At 45.3% G+C, this 21675-nt stretch overlaps 1 protein-coding gene across 4 annotated transcripts in view; it reads left to right on the plus strand.

Moving 5' to 3' along the window:
• RPTOR (regulatory associated protein of MTOR complex 1) overlaps positions 1-21675 on the plus strand; it is a 704097-nt gene that overhangs the window by 470127 nt on the left and 212295 nt on the right. For all 4 annotated transcript variants that reach the window (XM_063961080.1, XM_063961083.1, XM_063961081.1 and 1 more), the window contains exon 5: positions 16565-16711. In XM_063961080.1, the coding sequence (XP_063817150.1) occupies positions 16565-16711 (147 nt within the window). The remainder of the gene's footprint in view (positions 1-16564; positions 16712-21675) is intronic.

Here is a 21675-nt window from a genome sequence, read left to right on the forward strand (position 1 = left end):
AGAGCTTTGAAAATTTATGTCGCCAGAACGGCTCAAATTAGTACATCAGAGGCTCTGTTTGTTCTGTATGCTCCCAACAAAATTGGGGCTTCTGCTTCCAAGCAGACTATTGCCCGCTGGATCTGTAATACGATTCGGCATGCTCATTCTACGGCTGGATTGCTGTTAGCAAAGTCAGTGAAAGCCCATTCTACCAGGAAGGTGGGCTCATCTTGGGCGGCTGCCTGAGGAGTCTCGGCACTTCAACTTTGTCGAGCAGCTACGTGGTCGGGTTCAAACACTTTCTAAGTTCTACAAGTTTGATACCCTGGCTGATGAGGACCTCATGTTTGCTCAATCGGAGCTGCAGAGTTGTCCGCACTCTCCCGCCCTGTCTGGAGCTTTGGTATAAACCCCATGGTCCTTTTGGAGTCCCCAGCATCCTCTAAGACGTAAGAGAAAATAGGATTTTAATACCTACTGGTAAATCCTTTTCTCCTAGTCTGTAGATGCTGGGCGCCCGTCCCTGTGCGGACTGTTTTTGCAGTAGTATTGGTAGTTATTGCTTCTGTTACACAGAGGTTGTGTATCGGTCATGTTCAGCCTGTTGCTGCTTTTCGTTCATACTGTTAACTGGTGTTGCTTAAAAGCCATGTTGTACGGTGTGTTGTGGTGTGAGCTGGTATGTATCTCACCCTTGGTTAACAAAAATCCTTTTCCTCGAAATGTCCATTTCCCTGGGCACAGTTCCTAGCTGAGGTCTGGAGGAGGGGCATAGAGGGAGGAGCCAGTTCACACCCATTTAAAGTCTTAGTGCCCATGTCTCCTAATGTTTAGACGTTACTCCCTTCCTAATATGGATCAGAGTAGGAATGACCTTGTTCGGAATGCCCTTCCAAGCTAAGATCTGGCGTTCAACCTCCATGCCGTCAAACGTAGCCGTGGTAAGTCTTGATAGGCGAACGGCCCCTGTTGTAGAAGGTCCTCGCGAAGAGGAAGAGGCCTCGGATCCTCCAGCAGTAATTCCAGAAGATCCGCGTACCAAGCCCTTCTTGGCCAGTCCGAAGCAATGAGGATCGCCTGAACTCTTGTTCTTTTTATTCGTTTGAGAAACCTTGGGATGAGTGGAAGTGTAGGGAACACATACACTGACTGGAACACCAACGGAGTTACTAGGGTGTCCACCACCACTGCTTGTGGGACTCTCGACCTGGAACAGTACCTCCGAAGCTTCTTGTTGAGGCGGGAGGCCATCATGTCTATTTGAGGTACACCCCCATCGACTTGTTACCTCTGCGAACACCTCCGGGTGGAGGCCCCATTCTCCTGGATGGAGATCGTGTCTGCTTAGGAAGTCCGCTTCCTAGTTGTCCACTCCCGGAATGAAGATTGCTGACAGTGCCACCACGTGCTTTTCTGCCCAGAGGAGGATTCTTGTTACCTCTGACATCGCCGCTCTGCTCTTCGTTCCGCCCTGTCGGTTTATGTAGGATACTGACATTACATTGTCTGACTGAACCTGAATGGCCTGATCTTGCAGAAGATGTGCCGCTTGTAGAAGGCCGTTGTATACGGCCCTTAGTTCCAGAATGTTTATCGGAAGGATGGATTCCAGATTGGACCACTTTCCTTGGAAGTTTTCCCCTTGGGTAACATAGTAACATAGTATCTGAGGTTGAAAAAAAGACAATTGTCCATCGAGTTCAACCTATTTCTGGTCTCCTATGCATGATGATTTGACTAAAATTTCTGACTGATGCTGCTGTCAGCCGTTGCATTTTATCCCTATTTATAGTAACTATAATGCATGACTATGCACCATACCCCTGGATATCCTTATCCATTAGGAATTTATCTAACCCATTCTTAAAGGTGTTGACAGATTCCGCCATTACAACTCCCTCGGGCAGGGAATTCCAAACACGTATTGTCCTTACCGTGAAAAAGCCTTTACACCGTATTGTGCGGAGTCTCCTCTCCTCTAACCTGAGCGAGTGTCCTCGAGTCCTCTGTGTTGATCTAACCAAAAACAGGTCCCGCGCAAGCTCTGTGTATTGTCCCCTTATATATTTGTAGATGTTGATCATATCCCCTCTTAGTCTCCGCTTTTCCAATGTAAACATGCCTAGTCTTTCAAGCCTTTCCTTGTATTCCATCGTCTCCATGCCCTTAATTAGTTTGGTCGCCCTCCTCTGTACCTTTTCAAGCTCCAGGATATCCTTTTTGTAGTACGGTGCCCAGAATTGTACACAGTATTCAAGGTGTGGCCTCACTAGTGATTTATATAACGGGAGTATAATACTCTCGTCCCTAGCATCAATACCCCGTTTTATGCATGCTAATATCTTATTAGCCTTCTTTGCTGCAGTCCTACTTTGGGTACTACTGCTTAGCTTGCTATCTATGAGGACACCTAAGTCCTTTTCCAGTACAGAATCCCCTAATTTTACCCCATTTAGTAGGTAGGTGTAATTTTTGTTCTTGTTACCACAGTGCATTACCTTACACTTCTCTGTGTTGAAGCGCATTCTCCATTTGGCTGCCCATGCTTCTAATTTAACTAAGTCGTTCTGAAGAGACTCGGCATCCTCCTCTGTATTTATAGCCTTACACAATTTGGTATCATCTGCAAAAATTGACACCATGCTCTCTAGACCTTCTTTTAGGTCGTTAATGAAAATATTGAACAATAGCGGTCCTAATACTGAGCCTTGCGACACACCACTTAGCACTTCAGTCCAAGTTGAAAAAGATCCATTAACCACAACGCGCTGCTTCCTATTATCTAACCAGTTTTTGACCCAAGTGCATATTGTGCTTCCTAGCCCTGATTCTTGTAGCTTGTAGATAAGTCTCATGTGTGGTACAGTATCGAACGCTTTGGCAAAGTCTAAAAAGATTACATCCACGTCTTTACCCTGATCTAGGTTTGCGCTTACTGTTTCATAAAAGCCAAGTAAGTTGGTTTGACAGGATCTGTCCTTCATAAACCCATGTTGATTTACTTTTAATGACCTTATTGGTTTCAAGGAACTTCTGAATACTATCTCTTAGAATACCTTCCAATACTTTCCCCACTATAGATGTAAGACTAACTGGTCTATAATTACCTGGTTCAGCTTTACTTCCCTTTTTGAATATAGGCACTACTTCCACTATACGCCAGTCTTTGGGAACCATACCTGATATAACTGAATCCTTAAAGATCAAAGATAGCGGTTTTGCCAGTTCAGAGTGAAGCTCCATTACAACCCTTGGATGAATACCATCGGGCCCTGGTGATTTATTAATCTTTAAATGTTTTAATCGGTCACAGACTACTTCCTCGCTTAAATAAGTACCTATCAGTGTGATATTCTCATTATTGAGATTGTGTGTCAGTCCCTGAATTGGGTCCTCTCTAGTGAATACTGTTGAAAAAAACTCATTTAGTGTGTCCGCTATGTCATTATAATTTTTGCTTAAGACTCCCAACTTGTCTTTTAAAGGGCCTATACTCTCCTTCTTTAATCTCTTGCTATTAATGTATTTAAATAATTTTTTGGGATTCGCTTTGCTTTCCTTTGCTACTAGTTTTTCAGTTTCTACTTTAGCCGCTCTTATTTCCTTTTTGCAAATTTTGTTACATTCCTTATAGTGCTGAAATGACTCTGCTTCCCCGTCAGATTTGTATTTTTTAAATGCTCGCCTTTTCTTGCCCATAAGTTCCTTAATCTTTTTGTTAAGCCACATCGGTTTATGATTTTTATTCCTTTTTGTGCTGCTCGTAGGAATAAATTTGAGAGTATTTTTAGCTAGCAGGAATTTTAGTACCTCCCATTTCTCCGTAGTATTTTTTCCTAAAAACAAACCTTCCCAACCTCTGAGACTTGCATCCTTGGTTAGAAGGATCCAATTCTGAATCCCGAACCTGCGGCCCTCGAGAAGGTGAGAAGCTTGTAGCCACCAGAGGAGTGATATTCTGGCTTTCGGCGACAGACGTATCCGCTGGTGCATGTGAAGATGAGATCCCGACCATTTGTCCATGAGATCCAGTTGGAAGGACCTTGCATGAAATCTTCCGTACTGTAGAGCCTCGTAGGAGGCTACCATCTTCCCCAGAAGGCGAATGCACTGATGAACCAATACCTGGGGTGGCTTCAGGACATCCCAGTCCATTGATTGGATCACCAACGCTTTCTCCACCGGTAGAAAGACTTTCTGCTCTTCCATGTCGAGTATCATCCCCAAATGTGACTTTGGAAGGTTCAGGATTCACCCATGATCCTGTAGTAGTCAAGTTGAGAGAGCAATACTCTGTAACAGTCTTTCCCTGGAAGATGCTTTTATCAGCAGATCGTCCAGATAGGGAATTATGTTCACTCGCTGCTTGCGGAGGTGTAGCATCATCTCTGCCATGACCTTGGTGAACTCCCTCGGTGTCTGTGGAGAGGCCAATTGGCAGCGCCTGGAACTGATAGTGACAGTCCAGCAGCGCAAATCTTAGATAAGCCTGGTGAGGCGGCCAGATCGGAATGTGAAGGTACGCATCCTTGATATCCAGGGATACCATGAATTCCCCTTCCTCCAGACCTGAGATCACCGCTCTCAGAGACTCCATCTTGAATTTGAATTCCCTCAAGTAGGGGTTCATTGACTAGATTTAATATCGGCCTTACCGAACCATCCGGTTTCGGTACCACAAACAGGCTTGAGTAATAACATTTGAGTTTTTGGTGAGGTGGAACTGGAACAATGACATTTGTTTGAACCAATATTTGAATGGCTTCCTGTAGGATAGCACTTTCTGTCAGTGAAGCTGGTAAGCCTGATTTGAAGAATCTGTGAGGTGGGAGGACTTGAAACTCCAGTTTGTAATCCTGGGTAACAATATCTTTTACCCAGGGGTCTAGGCATGATGACGCCCAGACGTTGCTAAAATTCATCAGTCTCGCTCCCACCTGCCCGATCTCCAGGCTTGGAGGTCCACCGTCATGCTGAAGACTTTGAGGAAGCAGAACCTGGTTTCTGTTCCTGAGAACCTGTTGGTGCAGGTTTTCTGGATTTTCCCCGACCACCTATTTAGAAAGTGGAAAGGGTTTTGGATTTTCTAACTTTTGCAGTCCGAAAGGACTGCAGTGTAGACGTAGGATAAGATTTCCTAGGCGGTGGCGCTGCTGAGGGAAGAAAGGTTGACTTACCCGCAGTTGCCGTGGTGATCCACGCATCCAGTGCATCCCCAAACAGAGCCTGACCTGTGAAGGGCAAGTTCTCCACACTTTTTTCTTGGATTCTGCATCCGCAGTCCATTGGCATAGCCACAGTCCTCTGCGTGCTGAGACTGCCATGGAAGTAGCCCTTGCATTCAGCATGCCAAGGTCATTCATGGCCTCCTCCATGAAACCCGCAGAATCCTGTGTGTGATGCAAAAACAATTCAATGTCACTCCTATCCATAGTATCTAAGTCTTCTAGCAACGTGCCTGACCACTGTACTATGGCTTTAGAATTCCACGCACAAGCAATAGTTGGTCTTAAAGCTACGCTAGTAGCTGTGTAGAGTGATTTGAGCGTAGTCTCAATCTTGCAGTCAGCTGGCTCTTTTAAAGCGGTTGAACAAGGGACAGGTAAAACCACCTTCTTTGACAATCTAGATACAGACAATCCCTGTCTTCTTCAGGGAAAGGGAAAAAACAATAAGAACCCTTTTTGGGATCTGGAATTTTTTCGCTGGGTTTTCCCAGGAATTTTCAAACAAAGAGTTTAACTCCTTAGAAGCCGGGAAGGTAAGTGAGGATTTCTTACTTTCTGTAAAATAAGATTCCTCTTCCTGCTCAGGTACCTTCTCAGTAATATGTAAAATGTCCCTAATGGCTTAAATCATTAGTTGCACCCCCTTTGCAAGTGACGCATTCCCCCCCCCCCCCCCCTTGCATATTCCCATCACCATTCCCTGTATCAGAGTCGGTGTCAGTGTCCGCTTGCATTATCTGGGAAAGTGTAAATTTTTGTGGGTATGTAGGGGGGGTCTTAGACGAAGCAGCAGGGGCTGAGTATGTCAAATCCTCTGCAGATTTTCTCAAAAACTGCGTTTCTTTCTCATTATGTGACATCCTTGTTGAAATCTGAGATATCAGTCTCCTTAAAGAATCCACCCATGGGGGTTCGGATTCAGAAGGCTGGGAAAGCACAGTCCTGAGTACATGGAATAGACTCTTCAGGAGAAGATGAACACACTGCAGCACAGGACACAGAGTCCTTAGACATGGTAATGTGAGATATATACACTTACACACACACACACACACACACACACACACACACACACGAAAATGTCAGACACAATTTCCCCCAAAGTATCTTCAGAGAGTCACAGAGTATAAGGAGTCAGCCACACAGCGCCCCAGTAGGCAGTAATTATAATAACAGCCCGGCGCTGACCAACTAACCTTAATAGGGTAGTTAGTACTGTTACCACACTCCCCCCCCCCCCCCCCCCCCCTGTCTATAACACCCTGGTACCGCAGAGGTATAGCTGGAGTTATCTGGAGGGCAGCACTCCCTGTAAGCGTCTCTGTACTGTGATCTGCAGACAGAAAATGGCGCTGGTGAGTGCTGAATCTGCTCTGAGAGGAAGCACCGCCACTTGCAATGGCACGCGGCTTCCGACACTAAGTTGTTTATACTGGCCTGAGGTGTTTGTTGCTAACAGCAGGGATTAGCCCCTGTTAGCCAAGTTACCAGTTTAGGGTGAATTGAGTTGGCCCAGGACGCCCCTCAAGCGCCAACCCAGTGTGTTGCTGAGCCTGCCGGAGCGCAGCCTGTCAGAGCTGCGCTCCCACCCTTGTGCCGCCTTTCCCGCCGTCGACCCGCTAACCGGGCCGCCGGTGCTGTACTCAGCACTCTTCTTTCTTCTGGCTCTGTTAGGGGGTGGCGGCCGTGCTACGGGAGTGAGCGTTCGCCTCGTGGGATTGCAATCAGCACCCTTAGGAGCTCAGTGTCCTGTCAGCGGAGATAGAGAACCATTAACTTCTAGAGTTGGTTCCTACTCTCCCCCCCCCCCCCTCCCCCAAGTCCCACGATGCAGGGAGGCTGTTGCCAGCAGCCTTCCTGTAACCTAACTAACTCAGAAAACAATCTAGGGCTTCCCTAGCTGCGGCCGATTCCTCCGGGCACATTTTCTTAACTGAGTCTGGTAGGAGGGGAATAGAGGGAGGAGCCAGCCCACACTATTAAACTCTTAAAGTGCCCATGGCTCCTAGTAGACCCGTCTATACCCTATGGTATTAAATGGAACCCCGGCATCCTCTAGGACGTAAGAGAAATCTATATTAAGACTACAAAGGCATTTTGAAGTGAACCATACTGCACAGTGTCAAAAAGCTCTGCCTCAGTCACAGTTCATGGGTACTCCAACTGAATAATGACCCAAAGCACCCAAAAATGGATAAGAAAAGAACATTGGTCTGTACTATAGTGGCCTTTTATGAGCCCTGATCTGAAGCCTATCGAACATCTATCGAAAGAGCTAAAACATGCAATCTGTAGAAGACACCCATCAAACCTGAGACAGCTCGAGCTGTTTGCTCAGGAAGACTGGACACAACTACCTGTTGTCAGGTGCAGAAGTGTCGATGAGAGCTACAGAAATTGATTGCAGTGATTGTCCCATTGTTTTTGTCTATGCTACTCTCATTAATTTTATTTAAAATGTACTGTTTAATCAAAAATCAAATGCAATCGAGTTTATTGGGGGGGGGGGGGGGTCATCTGTCTTACTCCTATAGGGGTAGAGTTGGTCTCCATGTAATGGTCTTATTTGCAAAGTTGCTATTCCCATGACAAACGTTGCCTTTCCTGTTGACAAGACATGTCTCAGCGCACATGGACTTGATTATTCAAAAGTTCATTTGGATTAATTACAAGCCTACGATTGGCCCAATTAAAGTGCCTCATTTTACCCAATATTACATTATATAATCAAGCTACCCTTCTGCGATATCTGTTTCCAGGTGTCAGTGATATGCACAAACACTTCCCTAGATCAACATTTTCTACCTGATCTTAGTCTCATGGGGTTCCTTCATCTTCACGATCAGGACCTTTCATAATTCCCTTGATAATCCCCCTACTTATATCAACTAGGAAATTATGGCACAGATTGCGTCACAAATTTGGTTTGAGTTTGTATTGCTTTATACACCTTCCTTTGCTGGGGAATCCTGGTATTTAAGACTGCATGATAGGCTATCCTTTCACTGTTTGGGATGCACGGTGTGTTCACTATTTCTCACTATTGGACTACTCAGTTGTTAAAAAAATTCTGCTACCAGATCTGGCAGTTCACCAAGGAACACCTCCTTTTCCTTTGACCCCACAGTTGGTGGTGTTTGAGATTCTCCTTGAACGTTTCCAACTTTCTAGGGGCTGTGAAAAATTGCTTTCAGCAGTGTAAGTTGCAGCGATAAAATGTGTCCTCCAGATCTGGGCCCATAGTTCATCTACTCCGCTCCTGCTTTTCGATGTGAAGTTATATCATATATTTTGCATGGACTGGTTAGAGACATCCCTGCATATGGAAACCCATGTTTCTTCTTCCACCACTAGGGGGACAGGGAGAGTAATAGTTATAGCCTGGAGAGGAGAGTCTGGGCATCAAGCAGTTAATTTAATTACCCAGCAGCCCAGGGCTACCTCTTCCCTGTACCCTGCCGCCAGCCCATGGTCAGCCAGTTTTAGTTTGGTGCCGGCATGTGCTGGCACAATTTTGAAGGGAACTGCTCTTAAGTGGGTCCCTTCTTATTTTTTATATATTTTAATTTACTTATTAACAGCAGTGAAAGTCAACCTATAGGATGCCCTCATTGCTGCTCCAATGACCCCAACTCCAGTAAGGGGCTCAGTGTCTTCCCCCGCGGACTCCTGGAGGGACTGCACACACATCTCCCAGGGCCTCAGCCGGAAGCACAGAATACAGGTATGGAGACTCTACTCCGCTGGTGAAGGGGCATAAGAATTATGCCTATGTGGACGATCTCCATATACTGGCCCAGTCTCCGGATGTCCTGGGGGACCACATTCATCTGACTGCGGATTTTCTAGCATCACACTGGTGGATGATTAATTGGTGAAAGTCTACATTGACTTCTTCTTAGGAGTTTCTGCATTTGGGATCTCTGGCTGGATTCTAGGGTTCAGCAGGTTTTCCTTCCAGCAGACAAGATTCAGGCCCTGCAATCCAGCGGTCACCTATATAAGCCACCAGGGTGGCAGTCACTGCGCCATGAAGGTCGTCATCTTACACTGGGCAGAGCGTCACCTTCTGGCTCTGTCAGCAGTCTTCGATCCTGGCGTGTAGAATTGTGAAGCATACTTACTGAGCTGCTAGCACAGTCTTTCGGGCAAGTTGGCTCTGCATCCATACTGTATGTGTTTACGTTACTAGTAAAAAGTAGTAAACAGGCGTTAATAAATTTATATATTGGACAGATAAGTTACAGAAGCACTTGCACATTTATTAAAACAAATAGTACAAATAAAATAGTGAGTTATAATTTCAAGTGACTAAACAGATTGATTAAAATAACTACATATATTGGGATCCTGGACCTAAATAATATATTTTTAAGGACTAAAACTAGGGAAGCCAATCCCGGGCCATTTTTTCAATCTCGGGTATCGGGATTGAAAAATGGTCAATCCCGGGATACCCGGGATTGGCTTTCAACTGTTTCCGGCCATCCCCTACGCCCCTCCCCACCTGCCCCGTAGACATTAAAAAAAGTACCAACCTGCACAGCCGGTGAGGAGGAGGCGGCGGGGGAGTGCAGGGGAGCCGGGAGGAGGCGGCGGGTAAGTGCAGGAGGAGCCGGGAGGAGGCGGCGAGTAAGTGTAGGGGGAGCCGGGAGGAGGCGGCGGGTAAGTGTAGGGGGAGCCGGGAGGAGGCGGCGGGTGAATACCGCCGTACCTTCCTGCTCTGCGGCTGCTGACAGCGCAGCGTGACCTCACAGGCACAGGTCACGCTGTGCAGGGGGAGCCGGGCAGCGTCTGAGCGTCCTGAGGACGCTCAACGCTGATCCCTCAATCCCCGGGATTGGAGCATCCAATCCCGGGATTGAATCCCGGCCGTTTTTGGGCCTAAATCCCGGGATCCCGCCGATCCCGGGATTGGCCTCCCTAACTAAAACTCCTACAATCAGTCACTGAAACTAATTAGCAGCAAGTTTGATTTTCACAAGTGGGACTGACCGGCTTCTAAACAGACTTTGGCCAGGTGGCACTAGGTCGACATGTACTAGGCCGACATGTTAAGTGACGGGGAACCCCAATTAGTGCACCGTGTCCCCTCGCCATGCTTCGGGCCAGGTTACTATTCCTAATCGTAGTCCATGTGGATTGTAAAGTTTGAAAAAGTAAAAAAAAAAAGAAAAATCTCATGTCAACCTTTTTCCATGTTGACCTAGTACCTGTCGACCTAATGACATGGGTGTCCACGAGTTGGAATAGTCCCTGTTATAGATAATGTGGGTAGGGCCATCACGGCATGGGCTTTCTCCGGGATCAGTCTTGTCATGCCTGTCCCCACGAGCCATGCTCCTTTATGTCCGTATTGAATAAAATGAAAGGGGGGGGGGGGGGGGTTGGCGCCAATTCTCTCTAGTACGGGGTACCAAAAAGTCTACTTACAGCTCTGGTTGCTTACATTGCTATTATCAGTCAAACATAACGGCTGATGAGGTTTCACAAACCATTCCCCGTTTCCCTCTAAATGACCTCCTTGCTAAATGACCGTGTTTGGTAATTGAGGATCCAGTGATGCAGGTTATGACTGTTCATAGTGGGGGGGTTTTCTTCCCAAGTAGTGACTTAGATCATTTTGTTTTTATTTAACATAAATTGTTTTTCACTTCAGGGAGCTTTAGTTTCTAGTGCTTCTCCTCCTTCCCTCACTTCCTTAATATAATACAAGAAGCAATTTGTCTGAAATTGTGTTCCAGTGTTTGCATTTCTTGTGACTGTAAATCCCACTTTATCCATCCTTCTTCTGCTTCCCCTGCCTCATCCCTGCATCACAGTCTCTCTCCCTCTGTCTGATTTCCCGGGTGGAATGGAACTCTTTGAACGTCATAGTGAATACATGTGCCGCATGTCTCTTAATCTTAAGAGACCCGTTATTGCACACTAATCCTCATCCTGCCTGCAAGAGGCATCAGCAGCAGTAATCAGATTATGTTCTTGTTTATTACACAACATGCTGGAGTTAACCCTGTCTTGTTGATGATGGGAGATTTTTCGAACCTTGTGGGCACATGCTGTGGATGCAGTAGAAATCTGGTTCCTATTGCTTCCTGCATTCCTCATTCAGTTCCTGTCCTTATTTCATGCTCGGCATAGACTTCTGCCTTTTTTGTTTACAGTTTTCAATAAATTTCACATCTTCCTAAGAGAGCCTTTTGTCAAAATATGAAACGATTAGAACTCTTTTGGTCTGTCCGATGGATTTGCTGGAGAAGTGGAAATGCTTTCGAATGACGCACCTCATTTATTTTTAAATGGGTATCTGTAAGCCAACTCGTCCTCACAACTTCTCTTGCTGTGTAAACCTAGGTCTTTGAAGTGTACCCGTCGTCTCCACACAGTGGTGGCAGCCATTTCAAGAGTATGAATTCTGCTGGAACCAGTGACATTCCTAAGCCAAGAATTCATGATGATTTTCATTTTTATTTTTTTAGCATGCCTTCTGAAAAACATTTTTCATATGGGTAATACAGTTTGCTATATAGTAAAAACATTGCTTTTCTCAACGGTTATATGTTTTGAAATAAAAATGGCACTATTTTGCAATGATAGTAATATTCATTATTTTTGTGCTTTCAAAGCCTTGTCCCTTCTTTTGTCATTAAGATACTGGCGCCGGAATGCCAGGAGCGGGGCGAGCGCAAAAGAGCCCCTTGTGGGCTTGCCACGCTGCGGGCACAATGGCGCGCTACACGATTTATTCTCCCTCCAGGTATATCGAGTGCCTCCCACAGTAGCACTTCAGGAAGTAGCACAACAGAGTGGAGACTGGATACTGCAGGTACTGAGGAATGCTAGGCTTAGTAGGATAATGGTTACCCACACACAGGGGAATAGCTGGAAGCAGTCTAGTACTCGGGTGATTAACTGTGGATACTATAACTCTCAGCCAAGGGGCAGAAATAGCTTAAACTTTGGGGGTAATTCAGACCTGATCGCTAGGCTGCATTTTCTCACAGCCTGCAATCAGGTCCGAACTGCGCATGCGTATGCACCGCAATGCGCAGGCGTGAAGAACCGCAGCAACAGGGATCGATGCATAGTGACGGGATGGTGCGAAAAAAGTGATCACAAGGTGACTGACAGGAAGAGGGCGTTTGTGGGTGGCAACTGTCCATTTTCAGGGAGTGTCAGGAAAAATGCAGGCGTGTCCAAGCGTTGGAAGGGAGGGTGTCTGACGTAATTTCCAGTCCTGGACAGGCTGATGTGATCGCAGCGGCTAAGTAAGTCCTGGGCTGCGCTGAGACTGCACACAATCTGTTTGTGCAGCTCTGCTACACATGCGTTTGCACACTTCCACATCTAAAATACCCTCCCCCAGTGGGCGGCGACTATCTGATCGCAGGGCTGCAAAATTTGCTGCCCAGCGATCAGGTCTGAATTAGGCCCTTTATTACAAGAGGTTGAGGCTGAATAATACAACAGCAACAGGTTGGGATCTGTAATGCACCACTACAAACCATTATTCCAGAGTAGGTTTACTCAGTGGTTGTCACCTTGCTATCCATTAAGGCACTTACAAATGAGCCAGTCTCTAGGCAGGTATGGAGACCTAGGGACAACAGGATAGTAATGCATCTGCAAAGGTCCCAAGGTAGTGGGGACCTGCTATGTACATGCTAATATGTTTACCCCTTGGTGCATTTTATGCTGTAGCTCTGCTATCCTGTAAAAAGCCAGTGAGGGGAAGGTATAAACTAAGTAAAGGGGATGGGTGAGTTGAGTGGCGCCTACTGGGACCTTGTAGTAAAGAATACACCTTGGAAAGAATAGATGAAAGGTTGTTTTATGTGAAGTGGTTACAGGTGATTTAACCTTTATTGGCACGAGTCAGGCATCACAGATGTGATCACTGTGTGTGTGTATATATATATATATATATATATATACACACATACGCACACACACACTTTATAATGTCCTCAGATATTTTATTCAGTCCACTGTGTGTGACTAATACTAACGTAATTCATGATGTACTGGAATGTCTCCATAGAGCCCAGTGACCAGAATTTGCAGGAGGTGCTTCTTCATTGTATCAAGTAACAGTCCAGGAAGTACAAATCCCCCCTGGTGACTGTTTCATGCACGATCACTATGGAGATGATGCATGTACCAAGTCATCAGTATATAATATGGTCATGGTGTCTCACTGCATACACTTAACAATAAGTGCTTTGTACTTGCAGCTATAGAAATGACACATTTTCTCATCCATGTGTAGTTCATGTTTCTTTAGTGTTAGACATGGGTTCTGGCTTTAACCCAACTATTGTGGGACAGCGAGTAACCTCAGGACTTGTGCTAAGGATTTGAAAGCCTGTAGCATAGGGTGAAAAATCTAAATTTATTTGTCTTTTGTGCTATTTGTTCCATTGATTGCGGGCTGTATGCTTTGTGGGAAGCTTGTGTGATCAATCAGTTTACTGCTGCTCTTTCTAGAACTCATTGCAAGTCACTTTGTCTAATGCAGACTAAAGGCTGCTTGTAGCTGTCCCAGCTGCTGTTGAACTACATGTTCCAGCTTGACACATTAACTACCAGTTGAGGGCACTTAGTATGGCTTATTTACAACCACAGATGATTCATTTCCTTTGGACCGGATTTGCATATTAAACTGGAATGGTGAGCAAGCTAAATGTTAGATGTTTATTTTCATTTCACATAAAAAGAAAATAAAGAATATTGTACGTATCTTTATCACATAAATTTAACCTCATTTTTCACTGTACATTTGAATCACAGAGAAATCAGGTTCCTGCCCAAGGTACTTTTCCTCTTCTATATGATTACAGTCCCATAGTGATTTATAATCATACAGTATGTGATAATGTAACATTTCAGGTGTCTCTTCCCTGATGACATTCTTGTTCGAGCTTGTTAGTTGTGTAAATGAATATAGAGTACAGGTCACTGGTGAGCAGAGTCTGTCAGGCCTGTTAGAAGCTTTCTACAAAAGTTTCAGCTTCATTAGAATTACTAAGAGGGAATGAAATTAAATTACTGTGGGCTAGTTGATCCCTAGGGGCTATTCAGGCTGCACTTAAAGCGTGTTTCTTTTTGGGTCTGTGCAAACCCAAAAAGAAATATGCAATACTTTGTCTGTTTTCCGGTTTGCGGCACCCGTTAACACATAGGTCCGGGGGCTTATTTGTTAACGCCCAAAAGCAGCTAATAAAATGGGTGCAAGAAAAACGGTCTGTAATTGAATAGCCCGAGCATAATTTAATTGAATAGCCCTGGGCGTAATTTAATGGGGATTTTCACACCCATTAAATTAATGGAGCCAATTGAATTCACCCCTAAATATGATACAAAACAAAACATATAGCACTCCTGGATCAAGATAAAAATGAATAAATACGGACCTAACGGAATACATATGATTGACCGGCAGATGGGATGCCGGCTGTCACTATACCGCCAGCGCCATCCCGCCTGCCGGGATCCCGGCAGCGAGTCCCCTCATGGGCTCGCCACAGGTTATGTTCACACTCGGTTGGTGGTGTGGACACACCAACCGAGTGGGAGTACCCAGGGGTAGATGTATTAACCTGGAGAAGGCATAAGGAAGTGATAAACCAGTGATAAATGCTAGGTGATAAACGCACCAGCCAATCGACTCCTGTTAATTTGCATATTGGAGCTGATTGGCTGCTGCATTTATCACCTTGCATTTATCACTGGTTTATCACTCCCTTATGCCTTCTCCAGGTTAATACATCTGCCCCCCAGTGTTTGTCAGGATTCTGTCCCGCGGTATTTCACTGACTGTCGGGATTTTGGCGTCGATCTCCTGAACACCGGGATCTGGACAGCTGGTATAATAACCTACCTATATTTTAATGTTTGACAAGAAAATAAACACTTTGCATGGACAGCATAAGCAAAAATGTAAATGATTATCATGCATGTCCAGCTCTGTACAGCTAGGCAGTAGACCAATCTGTGCTGCTGTTTTGCAGTCCAGACCTGGACCCTAAATTATTTTTATTTGTATTCACTTGTGCTCACATCGTGTCATGGTCCCACATCATATGTCTTAATGTACGGATCTGTAATAATTTCTTCTAATAGCTCCCAAAGTTCCTAACAGTGCTCAGTCTCTATATTACTTTTTTGATTTGTGGTGTCTGCAGTTGTGTTTTATTATCCCTTGTACCATTGAATCGTTGTACCGTTGAATCCTATGAAATGCAGAATAAAAATGTTTTTACATTGTGTGAAATGGTACATTTATATGCATTTGTTAAACATAGACATGCTTAACATTTGTAGTCTGCTGTTTAATTACTTGAGCTGTATTTTATATATATATATATATATTTATATATATAGATATATATATATATATATATATATATAGAGAGAGAGATATTGTTTTGATTGTAGAATTTATTGTGGCATAACTTAGTTGGCAGTAAATGTTGCACGTAGAGTACAGGTTAAGTCTCCCATGTCCAAAATTCTGAAATCGAAAAGAATTGGAGAGCAACAAAGATAGTGACACCTTTGCTGTCTGATGGTTCAATGTACACAAACTTTCTGCATGAAACAGTTATTAAAAATATTGGTCCTATTGTAATGACGCCCAAGTTCGGCGGGTGTGCGAGATGCTTGCCAAACTCTGACTTTTTTTTTTTTTTATTAAGTTGCAATCACTTCCAAGCATGTTTTTGCCTTGTAAGTGATTTACCCTTTAAAAAAAACATCCGAGCTTGGCCAGCATCCCTCAAGGCCACCGAGCTTGGGCGTCATTACATCCGGCCCATTGTATAAAATTTCCTTTAGGGTATGTTTACAAGGTGTAAATAAAACTAAATGAACTTTGTGTTTAGACTTGGGTCCCATCCCTAAGATCTCATTGTGGTATGCAAATATTCCAAAATACGGAAATATCTGATATCAGGCATTTGGGAGACTCGGCTTGTTGTACCATTCATAATGGTGTCTGTCAAAGTTGCTAAGCTGGGAATTTATGACTGTGTAGCATTGATCAGAAGCTTATATTATAAGCAATGCATAGTTAACAATATTTTAAAAATCAACGTGGGAGGTGCAGTGGGACTGGTGCTGTGAATGGCATCATTAAACACCTGGACCACCCAATCCACTGATGAAATGAGTGGATATGTAAGCCTGGCTCACTCCCTCGGGGCTTGGGTAAGCTCCCCAAACTTTGTGAGTTTCTCAGATATTCCGGGAGAGTAGGTGAATATGAGCCTATACTTCAGATAAATTTACATTTGTTTGTGTTTGCAGTGATTATTTGATATGTAATTCTCAATACAGTTGTTCTTTTATTTTAGAATTACACACAGTACATCCCCCTTTCCATATATGACCTACAGACCTGGATGGGAAGTCCCTCTATCTTTGTGTACGACTGTTCCAACGCTGGACTCATCGTGAAGTCATTCAAGCAATTTGCATTACAGAGAGAGCAGGAGCTTGAGGTAAGAAGGGTAATGATCCTGTTGACATACGTTGACTGGTTTTAAAAGTGTTTGAGTGTCCAGAGAGGGCTGAAGGGGGCCCTCCATGCCATAGAGGGCAGTGCCTGGAGGTGCTCACAGACCACATCAGGCCTATGGCAATGCACACAACCCCCTTTTTGCTGGATAGTCACCGTCAAATGCAGCGATTGAAATGAAAAAAAAAAGTGTAAAACCCGTGCAAGTAGGTCCCTGTTTGATCTGATTAGCCTCAGACTTGGAGATCTGATTGGTTGGCGTCATGGAGATCCAGAAGAAGATTCTCAGTATAAACAGTAGACTTCGTCTGGACTTCTTAAAAGAGAGAGAAAAAAAATCTCTTCTTTCCTGACTTTATTATGGGCCAAAGTTTTATACCTATTTCCTATCTCTCCACAGCGGCCGTGTAATCAGTGGTGCTTTTAATGTTTGACTTCCTCCCCTCTTCCCTGCAGATCGTCATCCCTCCAATACTCTCCTCCCTTTGTTATCGTATTGGAATGTATCCATAAATATGCATTGAGCTGCAAACGTTTTGCCGGGCGTCTTCTAATTATGAGCTCTGAGACTTTAGAGGACAACTCATTTATTTCTCAGCAGCTAAGAGCAGCATTTCCAAAGACCTAAATTACATTCAGCACTATACACTGCTGTAATTGGCACCCAAAGCATCCAAATGATTGTAATCTTGCTCACTTTCAAAACAAACATCTAATTTCAGATGAGGATATTAATAAGGTCAGGATAAGCTCGGAAGCAAACTAATTCCTGGTGCAGAGGCTTGAGGGATATGACTATAAAGGGAGGTGGGGGTGGAGGGGGATGATTATGCTGCTGTGGTTTGCAGGTCTACTTCTTTCTGCCTATTCTACATGTACATATACAAGAAGGTGCTTAGCATCTGTGCGGGCTGTGCTCCAGTACTTGTAGGGCCAGGCCTATCGGTGTTAATCGGTCCTTACCTTTGGGGTAAATGCTATAAAACTCCCCTTCCGCCGTTATTCTTCTCTTGTTTCAGATATTTTACCTTTTATTAGTCTATTAACCTTTTAGAAATGGACAATTTCCTGTGCGGATGTAAACGATTTGCGCCAATTAAGCCAAGAGGTAGCAACAGATGACTAGTCACAGTGTCTTACAATAATGCTTGTTACATATTTATGTAGTCAGAACAAAAAATAACCTGTTCATACTGGGGTACAATTTGTGAATCCTTTATAAACCTGCAAAAACCAGGAAAAGCACTTGTAAAGTCTGTGTTTACTTGGGGTACAAAGGTGAGATATCATGGTTTTGGGAGAATGTGGAAGAAAGAAATAAAAAAGCCTGATCAACAGCTCAGATTTGAAAGTGAAATTTTTTAATCTGGCCATATACTATATAATTATCTGGCAGGTAATCTGCCCGATCTGGCTGGTATGAAAATCTGGTAATGGATGAGAGCAAAATGACAATCGACCATTTGCTCCCAAACAATAGAAAATGGACAAAACCTGTTGTTCAGACAAACTGGTTAAATTACGCATTTAATCAATTTGTCATTAAACATCATTTGTCCGTTTTCCAGTGTTTTGGAGCATTATTGTACATGTAGTGTTCACTCTAGGAGTGAAAAGGGGCAGGGCGCCGGACTCCGGAGGCACATGCGCGCGCGCGCCCAAAACGGGGGCGCGGCCACGCCTACATCATTTTAGGGGGCGGGGCGGCCCACAGACGCTACTATAGAGAGCGTCTGTGGCCGGCGACGTCACTGTTGGGGGCGTGCCCAGCACCTCCGTCGGTGCTGGGCTTCCCCCAGCCCTCTCCCAATGCGTGAATGGATGCCGCGCGCATGCGCACGGCATCTATACACGCCAAGAGGGCAGGAAGCGGGCGACTGTTCTAGCAGGGCGCCGCAAAAGGGGCAGGGCGGGTTTTGCCTGCTAAAAAACGGGCAGGGTGCGGCGCTCTGCTAAAACAGCCTAGAGTGAATACTATACATGCGAGAGCACTCCATAGGGTGGCTGCCCGTAGAAAGTCCTGCAATTGTGAATTGGAGTGAGTAATCCATGTAGATGAGAGACGCTGATTTTGTGCAGAGCGGAGAAGTCGAGTTTTTGGATATTTTGAGATAAGCATATGTTGGTGTAGTTTGGTTAATAGCTTTATATGCGAGTAGAAGTATTTTAGATTGGATACAGTAGAATACAGGTAACCAATAGAGGGACTGACAGAGAGGATTAGCAGACGATGAACATCTAGTGAGGGAGATTAGCCTTGCAGCTGCATTCAAAATGGATTGTAGTGGTGCGTGTAATATCGAAACTGTATTGCGATGTGGAGCCACAATGACGCAACCGCGAACAACACGTCTCCTGTGCAGCCTCTTGTATTGAGTCACACCCCCATGATGCGTCACGCCCGCTCCCTGCAGCGCCGAGCTGGCTGCCCTTTCCCAGAGGGGCAGCCACAACGTCAGCAACCCTGCTTTTCTCTAATTCCAGATGCTCTATCTGAAATAAAATTCTTCAGCTTGATTTAAGGGAACCTCTCATTGGACTAGTTTGGACTGTAATGTTCCCTGTTTATTGTTGGTAATGCTGACTTTCTCATTCGTTTTGTCATATTTGTTGAGTATGTGAAAGCCATGCGATGCCAGCCCCGACTTTTGGATATTTGTTACTCTTACGTGGGAGTCGTACCTGACAGAAGGTCAGGAATCCTTTGCCAAGTTTCTGTTCCTCCTTGTCTTTCTGTTTTGTTATTGTTGCTTGCAGTCTTTATTCTTCATTATATAATAACTGACTGTTATATGACGTGTGTAAATATATATTTCTCTGACGTCCTAAGTGGATGCTGGGACTCCGTAAGGACCATGGGGAATAGCGGCTCCGCGGGAGACTGGGCACAACTAAAGAAAGCTTTAGGACTACCTGGTGTGCACTGGCTCCTCCCTCTATGCCCCTCCTCCAGACCTCAGTTAGAATCTTGTGCCCGGCTGAGCTGGATGCACACTAGGGGCTCTCCTGAGCTCCTAGAAAGAAAGTATATTTTAGGTTTTTTATTTTACAGTGAGATCTGCTGGCAACAGACTCACTGCAGCGAGGGACTAAGGGGAGAAGAAGCGAACCTACCTAACTGGTGGTAGTTTGGGCTTCTTAGGCTACTGGATACCATTAGCTCCAGAGGGATCGACCGCAGGACCCGACCTTGGTGTTCGTTCCCGGAGCCGCGCCGCCGGCCCCCTTACAGAGCCAGAAGCAAGAAGTGTTCCGGAAAATCGGCAGCAGAAGACTTCTGTCTTCAACAAGGTAGCGCACAGCACTGCAGCTGTGCGCCATTGCTCCTCATGCACACCTCACACTCCGGTCACTGATGGGTGCAGGGCGCTGGGGGGGGGGGGGGGGCGCCCTGAGGGCAATATAAACACCTTGGCTGGCAAATCATCACAATATATAGTCAGGAAGGCTATATATGTGATAAATTACCCCTGCCAGAATCCATGAAAAAAGCGGGAGAAAAGTCCGCCGAAAAAGGGGCGGGGCTATCTCCCTCAGCACACTGGCGCCATTTTTTCTTCACAGTGCAGCTGGAAGACAGCTCCCCAGGCTCTCCCCTGTAGTTTTCAGGCTCAAAGGGTTAAAAAGAGAGGGGGGGCACCAAATTTAGGCGCAATATGTGTATACAAGCAGCTATTGGGGGGAAAAATCACTCCGTTATAGTGTTAATCCCTGCATTATATAGCGCTCTGGTGTGTGCTGGCATACTCTCTCTCTGTCTCCCCAAAGGACTTTGTGGGGTCCTGTCCTCAGTCAGAGCATTCCCTGTGTGTGTGCGGTGTGTCGGTACGGCTGTGTCGACATGTTGGATGAGGAAGGTTACGTGGAGGCGGAGCAGAGGCCGATAAATGGGATGTCGCCCCCTGTGGGGCCGGCACCAGAGTGGATGGATAGGTGGAAGGTATTAACCGACAATGTCAACTCCTTACATAAAAGGCTGGATGACGTAACAGCTGTGGGACAGCCGGCTTCTCAGCCCGCGCCTGCCCAGGCGTCTCAAAGGCCATCAGGGGCTCAAAAAACGCCCGTTACCTCAGATGGCAGACACAGATGTCGACACGGAGTCTGACTCCAGTGTCGACAAGGTTGAGACATATACACAATCCACTAGGAACATCCGTTGCATGATCTCGGCAATGAAAAATGTGTTACACATTTATGACATTAACCCAAGTATCACATAAAAGGGGTTTTATGTTTGGGGAGAAAAAGCAGCCAGTGTTTTGTTCCCCCATCAGATGAGTGAATGAAGTGTGTAAAGAAGCGTGGGTTCCCCCGATAAGAAACTGGTTATTTCTAAAAAGTTACTGCTGGCGTACCCTTTCCCGCCAGAGGATAGGTCACGTTGGGAGATATCCCCTAGGGTGGATAAGGCGCTCACACGTTTGTCAAAAAAGGTGGCACTGCCGTCTTAGGATACGGCCACTTTGAAGGAGCCTGCTGATAAAAAGCAGGAGGCTATCCTGAAGTCTGTATATACACACTCAGGTACTATACTGAGACCTGCAATTGCCTCAGCATGAATAGTGCTGCTGCAGCGTGGTCTGATACCCTGTCAGATAATATTAATACCCTAGACAGGGATAATATTTTGCTAACATAGAGCATTTTAAAGATGTCGTCTTATATATGAGGGATGCACAGAGGGATATTTGCCGGCTGGCATCCAGAATTAATGCAATGTCCATTCTGCCAGGAGGGTATTAGAGACCCGGCAGTGGACAGGTGATGCTGACTTTAAAAGGCACATAGAGATTCTGCCTTATAAGGGTGAGGAATTGTTTGGGGATGGTCTCTGGGACCTCGTATCCACAGCAACAGCTGGGAAGAAAAAAATTTACCTCAGGTTTCCTCACAGCCTAAGAAAGCACCGTATTTTCAGGTACAGTCCTTTCGGCTTCAGAAAAG

This window comes from Pseudophryne corroboree, chromosome 3 (genome assembly GCF_028390025.1).
Source record: "Pseudophryne corroboree isolate aPseCor3 chromosome 3, aPseCor3.hap2, whole genome shotgun sequence".
NCBI lineage: Eukaryota > Metazoa > Chordata > Amphibia > Anura > Myobatrachidae > Pseudophryne > Pseudophryne corroboree.